This window comes from Aquarana catesbeiana, linkage group LG02 (assembly GCF_042186555.1).
Source record: "Aquarana catesbeiana isolate 2022-GZ linkage group LG02, ASM4218655v1, whole genome shotgun sequence".
In the NCBI taxonomy this organism is placed as follows: Eukaryota; Metazoa; Chordata; class Amphibia; order Anura; family Ranidae; genus Aquarana; species Aquarana catesbeiana.
The window spans coordinates 704381008-704407547 of NC_133325.1; the positions used below are offsets into that span (position 1 = coordinate 704381008).

The 26540-nt window shown below is 41.7% G+C and overlaps 1 protein-coding gene across 2 annotated transcripts in view; it reads left to right on the forward strand.

The window, feature by feature from the left end:
* Nucleotides 1–26540, forward strand: part of PIR (pirin) — a 73176-nt gene that overhangs the window by 43707 nt on the left and 2929 nt on the right. For both annotated transcript variants that reach the window (XM_073616940.1, XM_073616942.1), the window contains exons 7-9: nt 19749–19793; nt 20624–20706; nt 22370–22436. In XM_073616940.1, the coding sequence (XP_073473041.1) occupies nt 19749–19793; nt 20624–20706; nt 22370–22436 (195 nt within the window). The remainder of the gene's footprint in view (nt 1–19748; nt 19794–20623; nt 20707–22369; nt 22437–26540) is intronic.

Below are 26540 nucleotides of genomic sequence, written 5' to 3' on the forward strand. Positions count from 1 at the left end.
CGAACCAGTCACATTCTCCTGCTATGCGAATTAGATGTGCGGAAACGCACATCTAATTCGCATAGGTGTGAACCCGGGCTTAAAGTTCAAGCATATTCTGACCATACCATGATATCTGCGTGCACAGTTTTTTCCTAAACAAAAGTGCTCTAGTTGTAAAAGCTGTTCTGATTAGGGCACTAGTGAGTGTAAGCTGTGTAAGAAGAGCCACTTATGGACAGACCTGGTGCCTGTGAAAGCAGTGGAAATCGGGCAAGGTTTCTCAGTTTTTTTTTTTTTCTCAGGAACTCTTGTTCAGGGTTGTAGCAACCCCAGATGGGGGCTGTGTGGTGTGGCAGAGCTGTCTAAACCTAGGAACTGCATGGACAGAAACGCAAATCCTTTGGCAGAAAAACCAGCACCATTATAAATATTTCTTTAGTGTGCTGTTTTTAAGCTGCTTGTGTGAGGTTCAGCTTTAACAACCACAAAGCACACATTGAAACTAGGTAAATTTATGGGTAGAACAAAACACACATTGAAAGTGAAAATTACATTCATACCAGTAACCAGACAGATTTACTTTAACAGATATGAACATATTCAGTAAAGCAGTATAAAAGAAGTCAGGATATGCTAAGCACAGTAACAACATGTCAAAAAACTTCTATTAAACCAAAACTGGCCCCATTGGTGAGATTTCTTCAAATTCTCCATGTGGTGAGCAGGACAGGGAGTGCGGGGAAATTCTTCCAAACAAACCGCACTAAAAATCTGACCAAGCGAGCCTTTGTCACATTAATACAAATCTAAAAACATCAAAGAAGAAAGTGAGACAATCTGCACAGTAACAATCTCCAAAATCATAAAAATAAATAAATCAGAAGTTGCAAGCTTAACGCCGTTAAAGTAATTCTACTGCACTTTCCAAGTAAACATGTATATCAAATGATGCAGCCTAACTTTTCTGTTTCAATCATTTTTAATAAAATTTTTCAAGTAAAAAACTAAACATAACAGAAAAGCAATCTCGTAAATGGCACTGCACACGCACTGTTATGCCCCGTACACACGGTCGGACTTTGTTCGGACATTCCGACAACAAAATCCATGGATTTTTTCCGACGGATGTTGGCTCAAACTTGTCTTGCATACACACGGTCACACAAAGTTGTCGGAAAATCCGATCGTTCTAAACGCGGTGACGTAAAACACGTACGTCGGGACTATAAACGGGGTAGTGGCCAATAGCTTTCATCCTTTTATTTATTCTGAGCATGCGTGGCACTTTGTCCGTCGGATTTGTGTACACACGATCGGAATTTCCAACAACGGATTTTGTTGTCGGAAAATTTTATATCCTGCTCTCAAACTTTGTGGGTCGGAAAATCCAATGGAAAATGTGTGATGGAGCCTACACACGGTCGGAATTTCCAACAACAAGGTCCTATCACACATTTTCCGTCGGAAAATCCGACCGTGTGTACGGGGCATTATAGGTACACATATAAACCATAATGCCAGAACTGGACTGTTCAGTGAACCCAGTCAGAATTGAGACGAGGGTATAGTATGTAAAAAATAAAGTGATCGAACGGGAGTCCATTAGCATGGAAGAAAATGGTACAATCCTTGTAGAGGAACATCAGCTTATTAATAACCATAAAAAGATAATGTATAGGAAATCAGACAGTGGGGTCAGGCCGGCGTATGCCAGCCCATTTATGCCATAGGCCCGCATGAGAGGACTATATTACAGATCCAACAACAAGGATAGTTGGGGCCTAAAGGGCCTATAGCACCAACATTACACATATAAAGCGCAACGTTTACATAAATATATAATATCCATCATGTGACCTATAAAAGTCTAAAAGGTGATTCCATCCACCAATGTGAAAAATGTGAACATGATCTTTTCCAAATCAAGCCTCTATCATGGCATGCGTGCATACACCTCGTGCTGTAAAGTAAACACTTACCTCCATTTTTGACCTCCAAAGTATAATGAGGTCAATACATGCTTTTTGGTACAATAGATGTTTGTTTGATTTGGAGTAGGTCATTTTCACAATTTACACATCGGTGGTTGGAATCCTCTTTTGGACTTTATTTTGGACTTTTATAGTAGTTGCACTGCATCATTCGAGATATATATAGGTATGTAGGTACATTTCAAAGAGCTGCGCTAGTCAAAAACTGTATTTTAGGGCATGTTAGCCCACTTTTATGTAAAAGCAAGTCAAAGTTCATACAGCTAGGTCTTCCCTCCCACACAGGGGGTTCTCACCATCACAGCAAAGACATAGCATTCAGCCTCCTAGCTCTCTTGTGGCAGCTTTACTGCTCTGAGTACCTCTGCGGGGTCTTCCTGACCATTAAACACATCCCATTGTTTATGTGCAGATGCTGTATCTTAGCTCTGCGTCTTTCCTCACAGCTCCCTAGCTGAAACATGTCTAACTGATTTTTACTACAATAAAGTAAAATCTTTTTTTCTAAGGAAATGCAGTTTGAACACCTTAGATAACTGTTATAAGAACTTCACACCCCCTATTTCCCCCTCTGACCTCTTACCTTTTGTTGCTGGGTTATACACAAAAAGCATATTCACATGCCCAGCGGTGTTCTGTAGGAATCCACTACTGCGCGCTTGATCCCTCTCCACCATCTTCTCTGATGTCATCATGGAGCTGACTGTGATATCCTGGCACTTGCAGCTTAGCTTGGTCCCCTGATAGCACATACACCATAGAGTATCTCAAGGTATTCTGGAATGTGTTATGTGGATATCTCAGGATCCTGTATGCAATGAATATGTTATTTTAGTCTAGATGAGGATCCAGAAAGTGTGAGAAAGATTTCCCGAAAAAAAGTATTTAAAAAAGAAAAAAAAAAAATCTTATTGTTAGTGAGGAGGGGGTGGGAGTGGAGAGACATAATGTGAGTGGGGAGGGTGAAGCTCTACTTTTAAGCTCATTTATCTTATTTATTTTTTACAGGTACGTTGTCTTTACATGTTGTACATTAACATCAGTCCCTGCACTCAAGGACCTTACAATCTAAGGTCCCTAACTCACATTCACATATCCTAGGAGCCAATTAACCTACCTGCTTGTCTTTGGCATTAATGTAGCATCAGATATGCATTTTTTACTTGATAACTCCAAATCTGCTTCTTTATATAGGGGGAATTTCTGTATTTTAGTATTGTATCTGTTAATTGTCCCACCACGATTCTGCAAGCTGTGTTAATGTGTTTGATTCTCCATGTGCTTGGGACTACACGTCAGCCAACATAGGAAACACTGACATGCCAAACAGCTGTACAGTCCTCTGCCTGGCCTCCACCTGTTGTCTGACACAGATGCTCTCCTATTTACTTGAGTCTTGGGTAATGTCTTCAAGACCGACTGTATCCACACATCAATAAATTAGCTTGTTGACTTGCTGGTAAGTATATTTATCTGGCCAGGGATTTTTCTTGCTGGCTTTGGATACATTTTTGAGATGTTCAGTTGACCCTCCAGGCCAGAAAGTTCTGATCTTGTCATCTGTAATCTAGTACAATGTGTACAACTAACTGAAAACATAACACAGTAAATCTTGGGGATAAGTAAACCAGTACAGAAATGTCTGTGAAGAGAAAACTGGAGAGAGATAGAGTATAGAAACAAGGTGAAAATATTTCTTGTTCTTCAGCTCCCACACTTTTTACAGTAGCTTCTCAGGAGAACACTAAAATTAAAAAACAACATAGAGGATGCTTTTCTAAATTAGTACTCCTTGTGGATAAGGCTGTCAGATGGACTACCACCACGCAATTGTACTGTGGAATGATTTTGACATGCAGGATTTTTCCAAGTCAAATATGCATGTTTATGCCCTGAGCATGCACCTTTTGACATTTGTCTTGAATTTTAGGAATATTAGTGATTGTCCAGGAAAATCATGGACTTGCAGTCATTTCATGATCAGACTATAATTTTATTCTTTTTTCAAATTCGTCTCCTAATATTTCCCTTGAAGTGGACCTTTCCCCTTAGACACCCATCTCTTCTAGATGCCTTTCCTCCTGGCAGCAGTGTTTTGGCAGGAAAAAATGCTAGAAGCTTGAAACGTGTGTAATTTATGTAGGCGTGTTTAGGCACGTCAAATGATTGACTGTAAATTAATTTCAGTTGCCAGAATAAATTAATATTTTTGCCAATTAAATTAATTCACACTCAACTGCTAAATGCCCCTAGTGGTAACACATGATTACACGAGCCAATGGGTTGGACATTGCACAGTGGGGTTTTTTTTTTTCTGAACGCCCCTGCCTCTAAACTTCTCTAAATGTCTATGTGCGCATTGACATATAGGCGAACATGCAGGGGTGTTGGAGTCAGAAAAAAAGAAATAAGATGCCTCTCAGAGCAGTGTTAAAAACGTCCAGTGTGCATGAGGCCTCAAATCCTATGTCTATTCAAAGATGTAGTGTGGTATTTACCTTGCATGTAATCCCACTTCCTCATTTCCCCAAGGCACTGTCAACAAAGCTAGGGCCTCACAGGTGCCCCCTGGAAAAGGCTAAATCAGCAGTGCCTTCCAGAGACTTATTCCCAAACTGCGTGATCTCACAAGATTTTGCTAAATTTTACGAACTTTTTTGTTACTTTGCCATAGCTTTAGCTATGTGAGTGTTGACTGGCTTAATGATGCTCATGTTGCTAACTCCATAGCAACGTGTAATTTAATAACCTAGTTCTGCAAGGTGCCAACAAAATGTGTGTGGAAATTGGGGGAAAAAACTCTAGGAAGTCGATGCTAATGAGCCATCCAAGGAGAACACCCCTTGAAGAGGGTTGTTCAGACATCATTCAAGAGAACTCTCATCCTCTCCTATAATTTAGTACCCATGGCTCTCTGTTTAATGTCCACAAAGCATGCTTTAAATTCTATGGATTATTTTGTAATGAAGCTACAGACCAGGGGTCCAGTAGATATTTTTGACCTTCCCTTAGTGGAGAACCCCATCCCCTTCCACGTTACTGCTTATTGCAACCCAAAATTGCTGTCCATCATCAATGACCAACCATGCAAAGAACTTGCTGGATTCTTCTTGGCAGAGCTACGCAGAAATGTTAGAGGGGAGACAAAAAAAATGCAGCTTTCTACTACAGCCTTCCCTATTCTGGCTACACCATACAGATTTATTGAAGCTGAAGGGTTGCTGCATAGGGGAAAGGGCGTGATTTTGACTAAATGGTGTCAGTGCAACAAAACGTCTCACACTCTGCTTGAGTGCTTTCGTCATATACCGCTTTTTCCCAGTCTGAATATAGATATTCCAACCGCTGACAACCACAAACTAGGCTGTACTTGTTTAGTTGCTCAACATGAACTGTTTATAGAAACACAGTTAATACTCGGAACAACCCCCCCCCTTTGCATTCTGGGAGCGGGGTAGACTGTCCAGTCAGCAGGGAGAGCTGTTGGAGGAATCCCCCCCTCCTCACAGCAAACACACTTACACATCCCATAATATCCAAGGCAGACAGACACAATAGAACAATGGAATACAGCCACACCCCAAACGACACAGCAAAGAGTACACAACAAAATGAGACAATATATATAAATATTATAGTGTGTGTGTTTGTGTGTGTGTGTAAGAAGGCTGGCCAGAGGCTAGCCTGTATTTGTAGGAGGAGTCTGAGGGGTACATATCCCTCCTCCTCTGTCTGATCGTGCGTTGACTCGTATTCATTGTTGGTTCCATCTTCTCTACCGGTTTCGTCACTTCCGGTTTTTGTACAGCGAGATGGCAGCTCGGCGTTTGGGCTGCAGCAGGTGGATTTTCTTTCTCCCGGCGCTCATGCCTGCAGTAAAATAAAGGCCAGAGGGTGTCTTCAGGGGGGTGGCGTCCGCATTTCACTATGCACAGGTCGGTGACTGGTACCATTAGTTGGGCAGAGCCCACCCCGGTCACCAGAGCCAAGTCTTCCACCCTCTGGTAGCCTCCATTGTCATATCTTGTTCCAATTTATGCTGAGTTACCTGTCGGGTTTCAGGCTGGGTTATTAACTTCTGCCACTGGCAGCTTTATTGGTCAGTCTTCCCTGGTTCACTAGGTTGTCGCTGTTATTAGGCAGCACTGGACTTGTGCTTCTCCCCACCTCGTGGTCTCCAGGTGACGAGGGGGAGGGGTGCAGGCCCGATTTAGATTCAGTCAGCTGTTTGGCCTAGATATCTTGTAGCCATAGCTGTCAGATATTTCCTGCAAGGGCTGATTGTGGTTCAGTCCTCAGGGTTGTCAGGACCTCTGCTCGCTGAGCATCATGGGGGCAAGGGGGGGGCTGCCCATCCGCCCGCCCGCTCACTTACTTCTCCCGGTGATCACGCTGCCATCATTGGGGGGGGGCACCCACCCGCCTGCACACTTCTTCCAGGACTCACTCCGGGCATCATGGGGGGGGGCGCGCACCCGCTCACTCCTCGCGGTGTTTACGCTGGGCGTTAAGGGGGGGGGCCGCATTGGTTAGCATTTTAGTCCTGGTATGTACGGGCCGGGGGTGGGGGCTGCTCGCAGCACAGCAGAGAATGTCGTTTCTATTTTTATTAATTATTCAGAGATTCATCCCATACCCCCATCATTTGGATCCAATATCCACAAGCGGTATTGTCTCCCCCGTTTAAGAACCCCTGCTCTAAGTCTACCTTTAGTTTGCTTTCTATACAGTGTGTCACCAGATTCTCAGTAAATCCTAGCGAGGACATGTTTTGCTTGATCTGTCCTGGCATGGCCCTGAGAGCCAGCTGAGACTTACTTGATAGTCCAGGCTACCTTGGGGTCACAAATCACAGGGGGGGTGCAGTCCAGCAGGTTCATCAGTCATCACTCGTGAGGTCTGTTGTGGCATCTCTCTCTGCAAGCTTCCTGGGGGGGGGTCTCTGAGGGCAAGTACTGAGAAGGGGGCGCTGGTGGGGTAGCGCCACTTCCATGGTCATTTCTTATGATTCCATGCCTCACAGCGGTTCTGTCATAGCGTGTTCTGTCATAGCTTTGTTCAATCATAGCATGTTCAGTCATAGCGGGGCTGTCATAACGTGTTCAGTCGTAGCGGGGCTGTCATAACGTGTTCAGCCATAGCGGGGCTGTCATAACGTGTTCAGTCATAGCGGGGCTTTCATAACGTGTTCCAGTCATAGCGTGTTCAGTCATAGCATGTTCCAGTCGTAGCCTCATCCTGTCACAGCGGTTCTGTCACATCGGGTTTCTGTCATAGCGTGGTCCTGTCACAGCGGTCCTGTCATAGCGTGTTTCTGTCATACCGTGTTTCTGTCATAGCGGTTATGTCGTGGCATGTCGGTGCCATGCAATTACGGCATACACCAATAGCCTTTTCATCTTCATTTGTTTCCATGTCTCATCGTACCTTTCGTTCAGGTTTCTTTGTACACCTGAGTTTAGTTATCTAGTGCTCACATCTCAGGATCTGTCACGTCTACAGATCCATACGGGCTTAGGTTTCGTTTTTAAATGTTTGTTGACCACAGTATCCTCACCCGTATACCACCACGTCATACGATGCACGTTTTCATTTCATTACACCAATCATTGTGGGTAGCCCTGAGTATTCAGTTTCGATTACCTGTCTTTGCGCTGCAGGTTACTCGGGCTCACTTATTGCATACTCTAGGATGGAGGTCATCATCAGATTCATTCACATGCTATGGTCTTGTCATTACTGCTTACATCCTTATTCTCAGGTAAGCACAGAGGGGTGTTTTGTTCCCATGTCTGGTTGTCTGTCACTTTCTCAAGTTTGTGTGTCCTTGGGTTTGGGCATGCCGCACGCTTTCAGTAGCAACTAATTCATGTTCATCCCTTCACCCCACGTGGGGATACAGAGCATGGTAGCACTTCGTCATTAAGGAGTTGGTTTATACTTAAGCCGGGAAGGCGGTATGCTTCGGATTGTTTCCAATTCCATCCCAGCTACTCCTATCCACCAGCATGGAACATGTTCGGGGCATTATTCTTTTAACGCAGATTCAGGTGGGCTAAATATGCTCTCCACAGCCTGTTACGGTTGTAGGACAGGATGGAGGTGATCGAAGCTCGCTCGGTCAGAGGCAGGGTGTCAGCGCACCCCCAGCTCCTGCTCTTCCTATGTTTCTGCAGGCAAGGTCAGCATCCCCTTAAGTCCGCCAGTCTTGTCAAGCTTTCTGGTTTAATATGCTTGAGCCAAGTAATGTTCCTTGTCTGGGGCTGTGTTGGAATCTCCCATTCCCGTTCTTCAGACAGCCCCTGCTGAAGGATTTTTAGGCCTGCACGCAGGCCTCATCACTATCTCGTCTGAGTCTTTTGTATATAGTATCTTGGCTTCAGCAGACAGTCATGCTTTCGTTGTCAATTAAGTTACTGGAGGCAGTAATTTCCAAGGGGTGCTTGGTCTGGTTCTTCACCTTTCATTCTGAAGGCGGTGGGTCGGCCCACCAGGGTGTCCAGTAGCAAGTTTTCGATATCATTTGTTATATTTTGGCTGCTCTCTTTCCTGCGGAAATAATTTCATCGAAGTACTCCTTCGTGACATTTGGGGGGGTATTGGCTATCCAAGCTGATATCACTAATGCCTGCAGCTACTTCCAGCAGACCTGCCTGCTGGTAAGTTAAGATAAATGGCACAGATGTTGTTTCACCACTGGGCTTACCCTTGAGTCAAAAGCAGTACTTGCTTTAACACCTTTGCCAAGCACTCCATTGGATCTTGGGTACCTGCAGGGAGTCAGGGGTAATTCAAATAGTTGATTTTATGCTGCGTGGAGACCCTGGTTACAGCCCAGGGATCTGCAGTCTGTCTCGGGGTGTGTGCTAAGCCATCACCCCTTGATGGCCCACAAAGTGGTAGGTCCGGGCCAAATGTCATCATTATTCTGGGTTCCACTCTCAGCTCTAATCTCTTGATTGCGAGGTTGCCTGGAGAACTGGACAGGTACTTGAGACCATTCATCTTTTTTCTGATGCCCAGCCTGTTCAAAAGGGGGGCTTACAGTCACTTTTTGCTGTATCATGCCATGAGACTTATTCCCTAGAAGTCTGGCCCTCCTTCCCCTGTTCAGGACTCCGACTCAGTTGTCAGGTTACAAGCAGAAGCACACCCTGATTTAAATAATGTGGGACCAGTTTTCTGTGTATTTGGTATGGTTTCTCCATTTTTAACGATGCATATTTCCACAGTGTATTGGCCTTATCCGCCAACAGTCCAGGGATTCGTGGGAAGTTCACAGAGCTATTTAACTAGTGTTCTTTTGAAGTATAATCTTCTCTGCAATTATTTTTGCAGGGGCTCCTCGGGTCAGCCCTTGCTCCCTTTCCCCCACGTATCCTCTCACTACAAGCAGTTCGTTCTCAAGTCTGGGTGTTCCCAGAAATTAGGCTCTATCCAGATCCTTTACGGAATGTTTATTTGGGTTCTGGGCAGGTTCCAAACAGGGGGTCCCTTCTTATCATCAATTAATGGGACGTTGGTTTACCAACTGTCATAGCTGATACATACCGGATCTGTATACTGAAGCCATCCGGGTGTGCGCTACTCTAATAGACGGATTGTTAACTACCCGTCATCAAGCTTTCTTATCACACCTACTTTCGTGTCTTCGTCCTGTTTCAGGCGTATTAACCAGCTATTGCATTTCCAAGTGAAGACTCTGAATACAAGTAAGAAGGCTGGCCAGAAGCTAGCCTGTATTTTGTTGGAGGAGTCTGAGGGGTATATATCCCTCCTCCTCCTCTCGCTGATCCTCCGTCGGCTTGTATTCAGGGTCCCACCCACCCGTTTCCCCCAGACCTTCATATACTTGTACACATCGTACATTTTTTCATATTCATACATTCAGAGTATGCCCTCTTTCAGGAGTACTGGCCAGCTAGGCCAAGGCACACCTCAGGTCTTGGTAGTTAGGGATCACATTTCCAAGTGAAGACTCTGACTACAAATTATATATATATAATATAAACATTCCAGTGTGGTTGTACAGTGAGTCCGATTGGTACAGATCAGACTGGATTTCTCGGTCACCCTGTGCCCCTATTAGAGACACAAGGTGACTTAGACATACATAGGAGGTGCATGGGGAGCGGAAACAAGGGTTTCCCAACCTCCCCAAGGGATCCTGGGTTCCCCCTGCCCAAAGTGACTCCCGTCACAGTCAGTATTTAAGCAGCTTCACCTTGTGAGCAGGAATTCAGTGCTCTGTTTTTTGTTTTTTTATAAGTTTTATCAATGGATCTTCGATTAGCAATCCCATAAATTGTATTTATTTTATATTTTTATTACAGGCACTTCTATAGCACCATCAATTTACGCAGCAAAGTCAGATTTTCCTTTTAAAGATAGCAGCAAAATCCATGATTACGTTTTAGACTGTGGCTGTGTAGTCCTTTCCATGAAAGCAAGGTTCTATTGTAGCAAGTATTCCACTGGAAAATTTAGTTTTCATTTTCTGTCCAAATATGTCTCTGAGCACAATACGCAGACAAGGTTTATTATAAACAAATAGTGAGACTGAACAGATAACTTTTTTTGGGAAGAATATGATCTTTGCTGGAGTCTGGAAAGCGATTCATGGGAGATGACTGTGGCAGAGTGTGATAAAAGGAATGACAGGCAGACTTGTTAAAGGGCACTGACACAAAGACCACAGCTAAGAGGCAGACTCTTCAATGTTCTGTAGAAAATACTCAGGATTCCGCATTTTTATGTTGAATTAAGAGATTAGATTACATATGATAAGCATATGGATATCGTTTATTGTATGCAAACAGATCTTTGACACAGCTCCAGGGTTTTGAACACAGTTCCAGATATGTGTAAAAGAAAGAAGGTAAAATTTAAAGGCTTTTTATGTGTATGTTTGTTCTGCGTAATTGGCCTGCAGTTGCGTGTCTTACTATATGCTTTGGAGATGAAACAGAATCCTGACCAAGTTTTACTTTATAAAACTATACAATGGCAAGGTTCCATGTCAACAGACGCTAATGAGTATTTTCATGAAGTACTCCTTTTGTTTTTATTGGAGTAACATATACCTGAAAGTATTTAAATGATTTTCAAATGTTTAATTTTTTTTTGCTTGCTGAGTCATGTTTATATGATTATATTACAGATTAGTATACTGTATACAGATTAATGGGTGTTGCTATAGCAGCTTGTCACATAGGGGTTGATTTACTAAAACTGGAGAGTGCATAATCTTGTGCAGCTGCACATGGTAGCCAATCGGCTTCTAATGTCAGCTTGCTCAGTTAAGAGTTGCCAAAAAAAAAAAAAATGGAAGCTGATTGGTTTCTATGTAGAGCTGTACCAGATTTTGCACTCTTCAGTTTTAGTAAATGAATCCCATAGTGATAACAGTAAAGGTGCATAACAGGCTCCATTGGGTTCCTACTCTTTTTCTTTTTTTTTCTTACCACTGTTCCCCAATGTCCTGTCCAAAGCGAAGTATGTCTAGGCATGGTCACATGTGTATGCTGTCCTCTGCCCCCACAATGCTATACTCAGTGGCCAAGCAGCCATTTTCCTGGCCTGAAAGCCATTGCGTGTTTAAGAGGAGGGGGCACATCAAGCCCTCAGAAATTCAGTATCTGTGTAGGCAACCCTTTAAGTTCCTCCCTGATGCAACCCAGACTGTCAGTTTTTCCCTCACTTCCTATCTGGTGAAACCATTGTAGCCGAGACTAGGGAGAATCTCTCTAACAGAGGAACCTGGACAGCAGTAAAAATCTGACTGGAGTCCTTCCCCACTCCTATCCACATCTTATTTGGTGAACAATTTTCCGCTCAGCTCTTTTGAGCTTTAGTCTAAGGATGTTGGGTGGGATTGTGATAACAGGTCCACCACTTGAGCAAATTTTAGCCGCATTGTGTATGCCTAGCTTAGACTGAAAACCAGCTGAAGCGAGAAGACAAAGTAATTACTCTGTGCTATACATCAAATTGCCTGTCTGCCATGTAACAAATCCTATGTCAGATTTAAATAGAAGACAAATTAAATTTCAAGAGAGCCAACGTAATAAGTTGGCTAACTTCTAGTGTAAAAAAGCATATTAAGGAGGGAAAAAAACAAAAACGAATTTAACCGCCAGAGCTGTTTAATTGACTAGAGAATAAAATGGTGGTAAGTCCAATGTTTTGTGTTAGACGATCTTAGCGCAAAGGTCTTGAAAAGACATAATACACTAAACTTAATCTTAGGACACACAAATGCAATAATTTACCCAATTTGTGGCAAAATATAAAAGATGAGGCTGTGCCGAGTAAATAGATACCCAACAAGTCAAGGCTTAAAATTGCTCGCGCCTCTGAAATGAGTACCCTATCTTTTTCATAGGCGACACTTTTTAGAATTATTGCTCTAACTCTGGGGAGCGTGTCTATCAAAATTGATGTTTTCATGCATAGGCGCCCCTAACACATGCGTTTACGTTCATACGTGTATGTATGTGGGGGTAGGGAGGCCTCACAAATTTTGGGGGTGGGGTTTACACAAGTCCCCTTTGTGATGATTTTTTGGTGACAAGTTTTTTTTTAATGAGACCCCTGATGTCTCACCTGCTCTCCAAATAATCAAATTCAGTGCAGACCGCACTGCTTAAGGCTAGGTTCACACTTGTGCATTTTCCCTGCGGCTGCATTTCTCATGCACAGCAACCAATTCATTTGAACAGGCTGCTGGTATCTGCTGAAAACTGTCCATGCACCTTTTCAGAAAACATGGTTGCAGGGAAAACGCATAGTGCAATGCGGTTTCTAGTGCGTGGGGGTACCAATAGGATCAACGGGATCACCACACATCAGCTGAGCATAGTGCAATGCGGTTTCTAGTGCGTTGGGGTACCAATAGGATCAACGGGATCACCACACATCAGCTGCGGTTTCATGTGCGTGTGGTCACGGCTGCAAAAAACAGGCTTGGTACCGCAGCAGAAACCACCCGCACAAGTGTGAACCTAGCTTTAGATTCTTCCCCAGCTATACAGGATGGGGAAAGTGACACACAGACCTGGTCTGTATGGCTTCAGCCACGAGGAGTGTCTCCCCCATACGACTTGCGGACCTGACAGTTAAAGGGTTAAAAACTATTTCCCCCTGTGCCTGTGTGGGTTTCCTCTGAATACTCTGGTTTCCTCCGCTCCAAAGACATGGTTATTTGGATCCTGTCTAAATTGGCCCTAGCATGTGTATGTATGAATATATATGTAAAGCACTGCGTAAACGGACAGCCATCTATAGGTACCTGTAATAAATAAAGCAGATGGGTCACCATCAGCATTCCAACACTACAAAAAATACAATAAGAAATGTAAGAGCATGATCAGGGCCGCTAAAATAAACCACAAGAGACACAAAGTGGAGAAGAATAATAAAATCTCTTCAAATTTTTCTAAATCTATTATTAGCCATAAGGCGAGATCAGAGCATACTGGCCCCATAAAGAATAATCCAGAGGAAGTTCGTTTCAAATGGCAAGCAGAAAGCAACTGGATTAACCACTTGCCGACCAGCCACAGTACATATACTGCAACAGGTCAGCCCTATAGCGAAAAAAGACGTACCTGTACCCTGTCCGGTGTAAAGTGGCAGTTAGAGTGTTATGGGAAACCATTTACAATCGTCAGCATTTATTCACCTTGGTAAAAGGAAAAAATAAACTGCTGCTGTACCTGCTTAAAAGGTGTTGGCTAGAGTTCTGCTTTACTATGTTAGTCACTTATGTAAAGTCCATCAAGTCCATTTAAATCTACCAGTCCATCTAATACTACCCTACACTGCTAAGTGTCTCAGTTTCTCCTCCCTCCATAGGTAGAAGAGCAGAACAGGAACACACCGCTTTACTGGGCTAAGACTAAAAAAAAAAAAAAGAAAAAAAAGCAAAATAAATTCTCTCACCAATAAATTCTCTATCCCAAAACACAGACACTAAAGTTGTTTTCTTATTTTATTTTTTTTTCCACCTAAAGATACTGACCCTGAAACGAATCTAGATCAAGCCTTGATTTAGCCATCTTCTCTTTATGTATTTTTTACACACAAACCTTTTTTTTTTAATTTTTTAATTTTTTTTTTTTTTTTTACAATTTTCTCCTCTGGCGAGGAGAAAAAGATATGGGGGGGGGGAATTTTTCACAACTGGAGTAGACAGAATATGAAGCAGTCATACATGGCAATCAAGCTTGTTCAACTAAGTTTTGAAAATTAAAGATATAAAATGATTGGTTGTTGTCACATCTGCTCCAGATTTTGGCCACTCCAGTTTTTCTTATAAATTCTCAATGCACCTTTTTTCCCATTCAGAAGGAGAAAGAGAGCACAGGGGTGCTTTTTTTTTCTCACAGCGATTATGTAATTGGGAATCATGTCTCCCAGCTTGGTCGGCGTGCTGGGAGCGTGATATGGAGTGCGTTCCCAGCACAAACACTGGTGCATATACTGTATATGCAGCTCCTCTGAAGAAGACTCAGTTCTGTGATGCTGCATACACAGTATATGTGACGTCAGCGTAAATTGGTTAAACTGCATACATTGTAATGTAGCTCATGGTGACCATATTTAGAAATCACAATTCCAAACCTGTTTTTACATTTAAGGGAACTGGTCACCAAATCTTGATGAAGAAATATTTTCAGTTTCCCAACTAGCAGGAATCCTAAGGTGTCTGTACAAGCTAGTATTCATTCTAGAAATGCTTCTGTAGACCCTTGGGGAATAAATTGCAAACAAGCCAACAGGCAACCTGGTGAGGACATTGGTGTAATTAGTTCATGACTTCAGCCAGCTCCTGTCCCTATTGTTTTTATTCAGCTGCCAGGCAAGGAAATGTCAGTTGCAATAGGGAGTTCACCAAGAGTCATTTTGTTTTGATGGGTCACCTGGTGTTGTTCATTGTGATTGACAATATATCTGCATTGCTGGAAAGCATATTTCTATTTACATCATGGGACCCTTTTTTGGTGTGGGATTTATGTGAATAAGTAGGATTACTAGTCTTTATTCTTTCACATTGGGGGGATATCAGGGGGTCACTCCCTTTTTTAATGGAGGTTTCCAGATTCTAAGTTCCCCGTATCTACGGGGTCAGGGATGTGAGGAAAAAGCCATCATCAACATGGCAACAAGGTGCTTTGCCAGGGCCCCCAACCCCAGCAAGGTACCCTCCCAATGCTGAATGATTGTGGCCTGCTATGGTTCATGAGAGGGGACCATGCTAGACTGTATGGTCTGATAATGGTCCGGTGTGGATTTTGAGGTGGGGGGCCATGTTTTTTTGTTTTTTGTTTTGTTTTTTTCCCCTTAAGGGTTTCCCCTTCAGATCTGATATGAAACTTTGGAGGAACCCCACGTAGATTACTTAATTGGTTACTAGGACATGGGTGTCTGGCCCAAACAGTGACCTTACTTGTAAGGAGGAGGGTGGTAGTCTTTTGTTTTGTTTCTTTGGGGGGGGGGGGTTTCCTTTATAAATCATATGACCCACATCTGGGATAAAGGTCTTGGTTTAACCCGAATGAAGCAGTGGGGAAATGTAATTTAACGCTAAATTCTAAAATGTTATTTAAATGAATTGTGCATTTGTACTATTACCCTTAAAATCAGATTAAAAGAGCTGTTTCCTGTGTTTTTTTTTTTTTTTTGCATTGATACATTCCCTCTCGGCAGTGCCCAATTCCCTATGAATTTTGTTTGACAATCCCTTGTGTATTAGTCTTGAAAATGGAGATGTTTTCAAGAATTGGCTCCTATTGACTTCAGTGGGGTTCAGATTAACGTTCGCAATTCCCAGATGTTTTTAGTCTGTTCTGCAAACGTCACGTGAATCAAACCCAGACACAATTGGAACATCACTGGTTATGAATTGCAATTTGATTTGCTTTAAAAATTGACATGATTAGTTGTAGTTAGTGAATTCAGCGGTTCTTCATTTCAAAGCAACATCTAGTTTTTTAATGAATGTGGAGTTCTTCCATAAAAGTTCTTCACAGTGCAGATCTTGTTATTTTTAATTCCTGCAATAACTTCCTGCATTCTGTTGTTTTAGATATAGCCTCTTATTAATCAGCTTTCCTTCCTTTGTAGAGGCATTTTATGTTATGAGGAAAAATAATTGCTATGGTGCATTCAGCCATCTTGACACAATTTCTGTCACCTTTTGGGTGTGGAGGTCACATAGAAAAGTGTAGGAGCTCTTAATTCATGTGACCTCCTTGCTCTCTGAAGGGTAGCGATTAACACAGACCTGAAGGAATTCTTTCTTGCTGCTCCCAAGGGGGCTGCTTGGCATTTAATAAGACAGCTTTACACTTTGATCATTTTACAATTGTGTCCAAGCGCTTCGTCGTGTTTCAGAGGTGTGTAAAGACCACAGTTCTCATTTGCTGCATTTTGTATTACCTAAGTTAGATTTAAAGTAAGCTCCCTATAATACTCTATTAGGTCTAAAGAGTCAACATACTATAGTAACATTATTGTTTTAGAAAAAATACAGCAAATTCAGCTGAAGCTGAACTGGCACAAAATGCTTTTATTCAAATATAAAGCTTGCAGTAGCTTGCATAGCTGCTCGTCCATTGAAATTGCATCTAAAATCATTCTGTGTAAACAGGGCAAAATGGAACGTTCCCAGGCTATATTCTCTGCAGTTCAAAAATGTGTGAATATAGAAAATACTACATTATGGGTACTACTTTGTGCTGACTTTCCTAGGAAATATAAGATAAAGGAACCCCGTGATATTAATCGTGCAGAAAGAAAGAAGAAAAACAATTTTTCAGAGCAGCTACCACACAAAGTGCAATCATCGATCACACTAATAAAATGCCTATACCTAGAATAATAAGTTCTCTCTAATTGTTTATACAATCTAAATGTATCTTAAAAATGTGCAAAGTATAATATAGCACAACAAGGTTCAGAAAATATACATCCAATAGTAAATACACACTAGTTAAAATATCACATTTTATTATATACAAAAGGATATCCTTTTTTTTTTTTTTTTTTAATACAATAAAAATGTGTGATATTTTAACTAGTGTGTATTTACTATTGGACGTATATACAATGTCCGAATTTTCTGAACTTTGTTGTGATTCATAAGTTGTAGGGAAGATACCTTCTTTGGTATATTGATGTTTCAAACGGGCCACCACCTACATATTTATTACGTATAATATAGCAGATATTGTTCTTGAAATATATATCTCAAAGAAAAATCTGGAAAGTGTCCAAAACAATAACAGTCCCATACACCACCCATTCTTCACGTGACAACAATCTTCAGAAAGCGCAACAAATCTCTTTAATGTGCATAAGGAATTCACACTTTCTCCCCAATGAAAATAGCACCGATGTGTCCTTTCACCTGATTTGATGGACCTCACTAACAGAAGGTCAAACTCACTTTTTTACTATAAAGATGTATGAAAGCTTTTATCCTGGGCCACTCTTCATACTGGTCATCAGTCTCTACAATATAGATGTCATAGAAAAGAAAAGGCAAGATTGTGCAGAACGCAAACCGCTCAGTAAGATGACGTTCTAGCTCAACCCTAAGTAATGACATCACCGCCCCTCTGAGACATATCGTCCAGTTGGTTTTCTTAAAGGAATCCTAGGAAATAAGTATGGTCTTCCTCTCCATCCAGTGCAATATTTTCCAAATCTACATTTGAATTTGCCCCATTTGCACAGAAGGAATTTACATGCAGTTTCAACGGACAAACTTTTTTATAAATACACTCTTTTTGTGTGCACCAAATGCTTTTGCAAACTGCCCTGCATAGCCTTTATGTCAAGCAGAGCTGTGGATGCAACGTAAAATGTCCTCCCACTACAGTGTGCCTGCAGAAAACTACAGGGGGCAGATACAAGATCAGTCACCTTGCACACGCAGAGCGAACAGCAGTGACCGGTCTTTATTACAGAAAACACCCGAACAGGAGTTTTTTTTTTATGCTAGCTTACTGCACAGATGTGAAAAATACACAAAAGGCGCCAGTATTCAAGTGAGAATATACATGCCTCTTGTATGTAGACAATATTTGTTTAGCCCCAAATTTAGGGAAATTTAAATTTCTGTTACTGTGTGTAGTCAGGCATTGCTGAAAAAACTGATGGAAGTACTAATAGGGCATACAGTCTAAATGCAAGTGTCTGTGAAGATTGTAATAGATTGTCAATTGGTTTTGATTTATAGTGTTGAAGATGTTTCATTAATCATCCAAGTGTTTTCTCTAGTTCAGTTAAAGGAGAAATACAGCCAAAGCTTGTTTGGCTGCACTTCTCCTCTGGATCACAGGAGTATAGTTCGTTCTGCACTCCTGTGACCCATTTTCAGCAGACAGCGGACTAAAGCCCGCTGTCTGCTGACATCGCCAAGCCGGTGCAGGCTCGGGAAGGATCGCGGCCATATGGTCGGGATTCGCATACTTTCCTGGGCCGGCACACGACTCTGCCTTTGAGCGAGCCACTGAAAGCCTGACCCGGCCGCTCCCTCCCCCTCCACAGCCCAGCGCTCCAATGAGCGGGGAGAGGGGCAGAGCAGAGAGCGGTACTTCACTAGTTCTCTGCTCAGGGAGCTCTGAGAACTGAGCTATTCGTGTTTTATTGCTCGGTTCTCCGTGTTAGAGCTGGCAGGGGACAGGTGCAGCATTGAACCGATGCTGAATCCAGCTAGGTAAGTATGAATCTGAAAAATAACCAAACCCGATACTTCTCTTTTTAAATTTGACACACTACTGTTAACATCAATGCAAATTATTTCACTGGTAAGACTTGAACCCAGGACTCCGACACTTTGAGGCTACTAAATCAATATATTCTTTTGCAAAGGCCATGTTTTTCAACAAATGTGATGCCATACATTACATCTGCTAGAACCATGGTTGTGTAACGCCAAAGCCCATCTTCTTGCTTGGATTGCGCACCATCAAGAATTTCAGTGTGAAAAGGGTCAACTAAACCCGCTGTGTAATATTAAAGTACGCCAAATAGACCCTTAGACAAAAGGCAAGCCAAGAAATAACTGTAGTGAAATGACATTAGAATATAGTAGCTGTTGAAGTACAAGAATTCAGGATTAGATCCTTCTTTTTAATGCTAATGCACTCTAAGCATTAGACACTCTCTGCAGCAGCCTAATCTCCAAGAAACAGTAACTGTTGGTAGGGAAAACCCATTCAATTGGATATAAATTCTAAAAATGAAATAAGAAAAGTAATTATATTGTGCTGTAAAAGCTTTGGGAACATCACTGAGATGGATTTCACCATAACTCACATTCTTTGGATTTCTAATTCAAATCAGCTGTACAAGGATTGTAACTCGGCTGATTCAACAGGGACTGGTTAAATTTCATTCCATGTATGGGTAGGGCGGTTGTACAGAAGAATATCTACAGTTTGACTTCTGTACATTCACCCTGACTGATTTTCCTTGCTCGATTAGTGCCACAGACTATAGTCGGCAGCACTGATCAGTGTAATCTGACAGCTGCACAGTCTCCCCACTGTCAGAATAAAATAACTCATTGGGGAGTATCCCCCCATCAACGTTGAGTGTGTGGATGGGGAAATCAAGTAAAAAAATGACTCATCTATAGGCTGCTTTACAGTGAATACTTAGAAATTGTATTGCAGTTCCTGCTTAATAATACCTTTTAGAAACAGCAGCTATTTCATGTTTGCGGTATCCATTCATACACTTTATCTTTCTATTTCTTCCCAGGGTGGACTGCATTCTTTTACACGTTGAGTGGTATAATAACCGTGGGTGAGTGTTTTTAATAGCCAGTTATATATTGCTATTTACTGTTATGTAATTTGGATAACCTATGATACTGTTACACAGAAAGTAGAAAATTGTGTGTTGGGCAGATTGTAGTCAGTTGAAAAAGAGAGGAGCGCCCACATACATGGACTACAAATCCCAGCTGTTTCACCATAGTGTCCCTTCATGTTTGAAATGTGAGTTCACTAAATTCATGTTCCACATTTAAAATGTTTCATTTACTCCTTTTGGCGATTTAGTCCTTGTGTGAAGCTCCGGCCAGCAAATTTCCCTGCTGGAATCCTGGAGATGTACGAGCAGATAGACAGTGATTCATCACCTCTGGGTGAAGAATTTTGAAACATACAGTATATTCGCTTGTAGACACTTGCTACTATCTTTCTCCATTGCAGTATTCAATCAGAACAGTTTCTTAATTCAGTATGTATAAAGAGATTGTTCAAATAGAAAAGGTGGGACTTTAGAGGTGCTGAAACCTTCTACCACCGTAATACAATCAGAAAACCATAATTTTCATGGGGCTGGTGTCTGCTATTATGGTCTGCTGAGCTTGTGTTTTTAAGGGGGTGTTACACCCCCATATAATTTTTAATGAAATGTGCAAAAAAACAAATACGGTTTTATGATTGTATTACTCTGGTAGAAGGTTTCAGCACCTCTGAAGTCCCACCTTTTCTATTTGAACAATTTCTTTATACATATCGGATGTGGTGTTGATCAAAATCATCTGGACTCACTCATTTGCATGTATTTATTCAGTATGTACTGTATTTACCATGGAATTTAGTACTCAAGATATATATTTGATTTAGGGCCAGAAGATGCTCAGAAGAAGGTTGAAGCTCACCACACAGCAGTCCTGGATGATGGAGACCATGTCATCTTTGAGAACAAGGTGGGTTTTAAAGAGAACAATAATTTTCTCTGCTAAGGTTAACCTACAACTATAGTCCCTTTTTTGTCTCAGCTATCCACACATGTATCTATTTAAAGCGGAGTTCCATCCATTATCACATATTGTTTGGATCAGAAAGCCTATCTGCAATAACGTTATAAATAGCCATTTTTTTATTTCTAAATACCCTTTTTTCCTGTATGTAAGCAGCACTTTCGGTCCCGGCCGCCTAGGCAATTTCGGCATAAGGCAATTCCATTGGACTCCTGGGATATCTGCGTTATCTATCCCAGGAGTCCTCTGGAAGCCTAATAATGAAATCTTGTGTTATTTTCAGGATTGACAAGGTTGCCATAACAACGGGGTATGAACTTCTGACGCCGCCATTGCTATGACAACCTGTAATCAACAAAGTGCACCGCGCGGTGTCAATTCTGTGCATGCACGAGATTGGGAGGTGCATGCTGTGTAGCCAGCTGCATGGAATCCCGGAAACAAATAGGAGCGGGCTTCGGATGCCCACAGCATCAATGGCCACTGCCTGCCTGCTGGGATCCTGTGAGTAATGACAGATTTAAAAGTAAAAAGAATGATTACAGTTATAACAATATCCTAATTATAGTATTCAATTTATTTATGAAAAAATTGCCTAGGAAACAGAGCTCCACTTTAAGTTTTTATTCTTTCTCCATATACTATAAGTCAGCAGGTCTGAACCAAGACAAAAAAACCTTGCTTGGGTCCCAAGATTCCATATAGGCTTCACCTACTTTGCTGTGTTGTCAATTTTAAGTTAGCTAAGCTATGTTGTCAAAATGATATAATAGAGGTTTTGACAGGTATAGCCACAAGCAAAAAAATATAGGATGATTGGTCCCAGCTTTAAATTAGCAGCTGTCCTGTTGTAAGGAAATTAGTCTAAAGTCATCTGATGATAACAATTTCAGCATCTCATTTAAAGCCGTATGCAGCTTTTCATTTAGATTACTTCTATGAAGAAGAAATTGGGGTTTATCGTAGAATTATTAGATTAATATTTGCTCTCAACTCCTCTGATGGAGTCCTACATATTACAAGGCTCAATGGTTATAACTCTCCAGAGGGGCTAAAATCATAAAAAGTTCCAATATCTTTTCATTAGATGTATTACCATTTATGATGATTTTGAAGATCTTTTGCTTTATCAACTCATACCATATCTGAAATTGATAAAGTAAGAAAATGGTTTTATGTGTACTTTACCCAGTTGTCTCTACACATGCTGTTTGTTCGCAGATTAGTGAAAAATCAAAGTAAACCTGCCATGGGAGAATTCTGAGTGCTGCCATTAATGCAGATCTTATGAAGGTGCTATTTGTCAGTCTGTTATGCTGACCCTCTGGTTTCTGTACTTTCTGGGTCTCTGTAGAAAAGTTTGAGAAAAGTAACAACTCTTGAGCTGGATCAGCATGAAAGCCAGTAGCCTAGCATTTTTAAAAGGAGTTCAACAATGGCAGCCTCCAGGTATTTTTCATTACATGTATCCTTAAATAATGAGTGTGCTGTGCCTTGACTTCAAGTCTGTAGACCACATGACCATTGTCTAGTGGAACAGTGTGATTGAGTTACTGGGAAGTCATGAACAAATATTAAACAAATCTAAATATATACATTTTTACTGCAGGATGATGGACTGGCCCACTTTGTTTTAATTGCCGGAGAGCCCATTAATGAGCCAGTTGTGCAGCATGGTAAGAAATTTGGCTTTTTTTTCATACAAGGTTTGAAGTAATATGTAAGTGTACAAGGAAACTTGCATATAAGAAGGGCTAGCACAATGAGATCTGGATATAGAGTGTATAAATAGCATACAGAAGGTTCAGTATAGCAATGAAACAGAACATAAAAGGGTAATAGACATTAAGATGTAGTTGTAAGCAAATCTATACAATTGTTTTATTGAGTGGTTAAAGGACAGATTAGCAGATCTTGTTTGGCCAGCTTTACTTTCTAGCTTGGGGTACAGAGATAATTAGTATTGCAGCAAGACTATTACAATTCCCTGCATTTTTGCTTTAGAAGCCAAGATATCGCAAGGTATTAAGTCTTCCTATTGTGTAAGATATGCTGTTAAATGGCTGAGGTCACAGTCTTGGCTTTGACTGAAGAATGAGCCGCAATTATTGCACTATTATTCGTATTTTAGTGTTCAAGGTTAACAGTCTGCACAGCTGTCTGCCATGTTGTTCCATTTAAGGTCACATGATAATGTCTCTGTAAACAGTGTGCTCCAAGTCAGTGCTGTGCCGAACATCTTGAACTACTCTCTCTAAAGTGACACGTTTGAACCAGTGACTATTGACAGTCTGTAAGGTATGAAGTACTAAATAAACAGACATGGTCTTTTTTTATAGTGAGGTCTGCATGGAACATTGCTCCGCAATCTTCCTACAAAGGCCTTATCTGTGTCTTTTAACTAATTCATGGCCTACTGATTATATACAGTGTCATTAATATAAATCCAACTCCATCCATGACTGTAGATTCTGGTTGGCTGTATTTTTAGTCAAATTCCAATGTCTCGAATTAAACATTCAGTTCTATATATTTTATAGGACTTTACCCACACAAGGTATTTGGACAGACAAAAATATCTGATGTTCCTTCTGGAAATTTCTTTTGGCTTATATTGATTTGTAGATAGAAAATGTGGAAGAGATATTACAATCTCATTTATGTGGTACAGGAACTATTACCTCCCCCTTTATTTAGCTGTATGTACCTTCTCATTTCTTCAGTCACTTGTTTTTATTGGTGAGCCCTTCTTCCTTTTAATCTGCAGAAGAGACCCTGTTTTTGCCGCTCTCTTATTTTGTGACAGAGGCCCATGTAGTACCCCAGGCTTAGGATTACCATTTTTCTAGAAATCGGGGAGCAAGACCTTCTTTGGCCTGTACTGCCAATGAGATCCTCTTTTCCCCTCCTACCTTCTTTTACTTAAAATGTATGTGAACATAACTGTGTGGGCTGTAAAGTCAACCTGTACTCACTGCATGTTTAGATTGCAGGAACCCTAGCCTGTCATTATCTATCCTCCCTGATACACCACTTCAGCCAAATAAAATCCAATAAAAACAAAAGTACTTCTATGTTTAGGGCACAGTTGACTACTAAACAGTAAAGTACATAAGTGTGCTGTTGCCAGGCCTAAGTGCTGCTATGGGTGTGGGGGGGGTTGGGTCTATGCAAGCACTGACTTTTCAAAAAGGCATTATTTATTTATTATTTCAGGTACTTATATATTATTATTATACAGGATTTATATAGCGCCAACAGTTTACGTAGCGCTTTACAACTTAAGGGTAGACAGTACAAATGCAATACACTTTAATACAGTAGGAATCAGAGGGCCCTGCTCCTTAGTACTTACATTTATATTTATATTACTTATACTTATATTTGCATAGTATGTCTGGAGCCCCACAACCATATATGCACCTTCCTTAATTACTCTACAGCACTACAACCCATGGAGGGACCTCCTGGAGGAGTTTGTCTACTACCTAGGTCACTTTACTAAACATAAAGGTTACATCATTAAAGTGGTTCTAAAGTCATAAGGTTTTTTATCTTAATGTATTCTGTGCATTAAGATAAAAAAAACTTCTGTGTACAGCAGCCCCCCCTTAGCCCCTAATACTTACCTGAGCTCTTGTTTCATCGATGTTGCACGAGAATTTTGACTGTCTGGGACTCTCCCTCTTCGTTGACTGAGATAGCAGCGGGGCGCTATTGGCTCCCGCTGCTGTCAATCAAAGTCAGTGAGCCAATGATGAGAAAGAGGGGCGGGGCCGAGCCATGGCTCTGTGTCTGAATGGATACAGAGCAGCAGCTTGGGTGCCCCCAGCAAGCTGCTTGCTCTGGGGACACTCAGCAGGAGGGAGGGACCTGACAAGCGGAGGATCTGGGCTGCTCTGTATGAGCAGTTAAGTATGACATGTTTGTTATTTTTTTAAACGAAGAAAAAAAACAAGACTTTAGTATCACTTTAATGTCAAAATTGAGGTGTCTTAACACATACATTGAGCAAAATTATAAACACAACACTTTTGTGTTTGCCCCTATTTTTATCATGAGCTGAACTCAAAGATCTACAAGTTTTTCTATGTACACAAAAGGCCTATTTCTCTCAAATATTGTTCACAAATCTGTCTAAATCTGTGTTGGTGAGCACTTCTCCTTTGCCGAGATAATCCATCCACCTCTCAGGTGTGGCATATCAAGATGCTGATTAGACAGCATGATTATTGCACAGGTGCCTTAGGCTGGCCACAATAAAAGGCCACTCTAAAATGTGCAGTTTTACTATATTATGGGGGGGTCCGAAAACCAGTCAGTATCTGGTGTGACCACCATTTGCCTCACGCAGTGCAGCACATCTTCTTCGCATAGAGTTGATTAGGTTGTTGATTGTGGCCTGTTGAATGTTGGTCCATTCCTCTTCAATGGCTGTGCGAAGTTGCTGGATATTGGCAGGAACTGGAACAAGCTGTCGTATACACCGATCCAGAGCATCCCAAACATGCTCAATTGGTGACATGTCCGGTGAGTATGCTGGCCATGCAAGAACTGGGATGTTTTCAGCTTCCAGGAATTATGTACAGATCCTTGCATCATGCTGCAACATGAGGTGATGGTTGTGGATGAATGGCACAACAATGGGCCTCAGGATCTCGTCATGGTATCTCTGTGCATTCAAAATGCCATCAATAAAATGCACCTGTGTTCAGTGTCCATAGCATACGCCTGCCCATACCATAACCCCACCACCACTACCATGGGCCACTCGATCAACAACGTTGAGATAAGCAAACTGCTCCCCCACACAACACCATACACGCTGTTTGCCATCTGCCTTGTACAGTGAAAAACGGGATTCATCCATGAAGAGAACATCTCTCCAAAGTACCAGACACCATCCAATGTGAGGATTTGCCCACTCAAGTCAGGTACGACGACGAACTGCAGTCAGGTCGTGGCCCCGATGAGGACGACAACCCTGCAGATGAGCTTCCCTGAGATGGTTTCTGACAGTTTGTGCAGAAATTCTTTGGTTATGCAAACCGATTGTTGCAGCAGCTGTCTGGGTGGCTGGTCAAAGATGATCTTGGAGGTGAAGATGCTGGATTTGGAGGTCCTGGGCTGGTGTGGTTACACGTGGTCTGCGGTTGTGAGGCCGGTTGGATGTACTGCCAAATTCTCTGAAATGCCTTTGGAGACGTCTTATGGTAGAGAAATAAACATTCAATTCAAGGGCAACAACTCTGGTGGACATTCCTGCAGTCAGCATGCCATTTGCACGCTCCCTTAAAACTTGCAACATCTGTGGCATTGTGCTGTGTAATAAAACTGCACATTTTACTGTAGAGTGGCCTTTTATTGTGGCCAACCTAAGGCACATGTGCAATAATCATGCTGCCTAATCAGCATCTTGATATGCAACACCTGTGAGGTGGATGGATTATCTCAGCAAAGGAGAAGTGCTCAGTAACACAGATTTAGACAGATTTGTGAACATTTGAGAGAAATAGGCCTTTTGTGTACATAGAAAAAGTTGTAGATCTTAGAGTTCAGCTCATAATAAATAGGGGCAAACACAAAAGTGTTGCATTTATAATTTTGCTCAGGTATAGGGGCTGTTACCTGGGTTGGCATCAAAAGGAACTAACCTGTTAGTGATGGGTCTCTTTCACTCTTCCTATGTAAAAAACTGGTGGCAGGAGAATGCTCCAAAATGTGTGTAGCTGGTCCTCCAGCCTTCTAAAATGATAGAACGCTCAGTGAGCTGTCCAGCA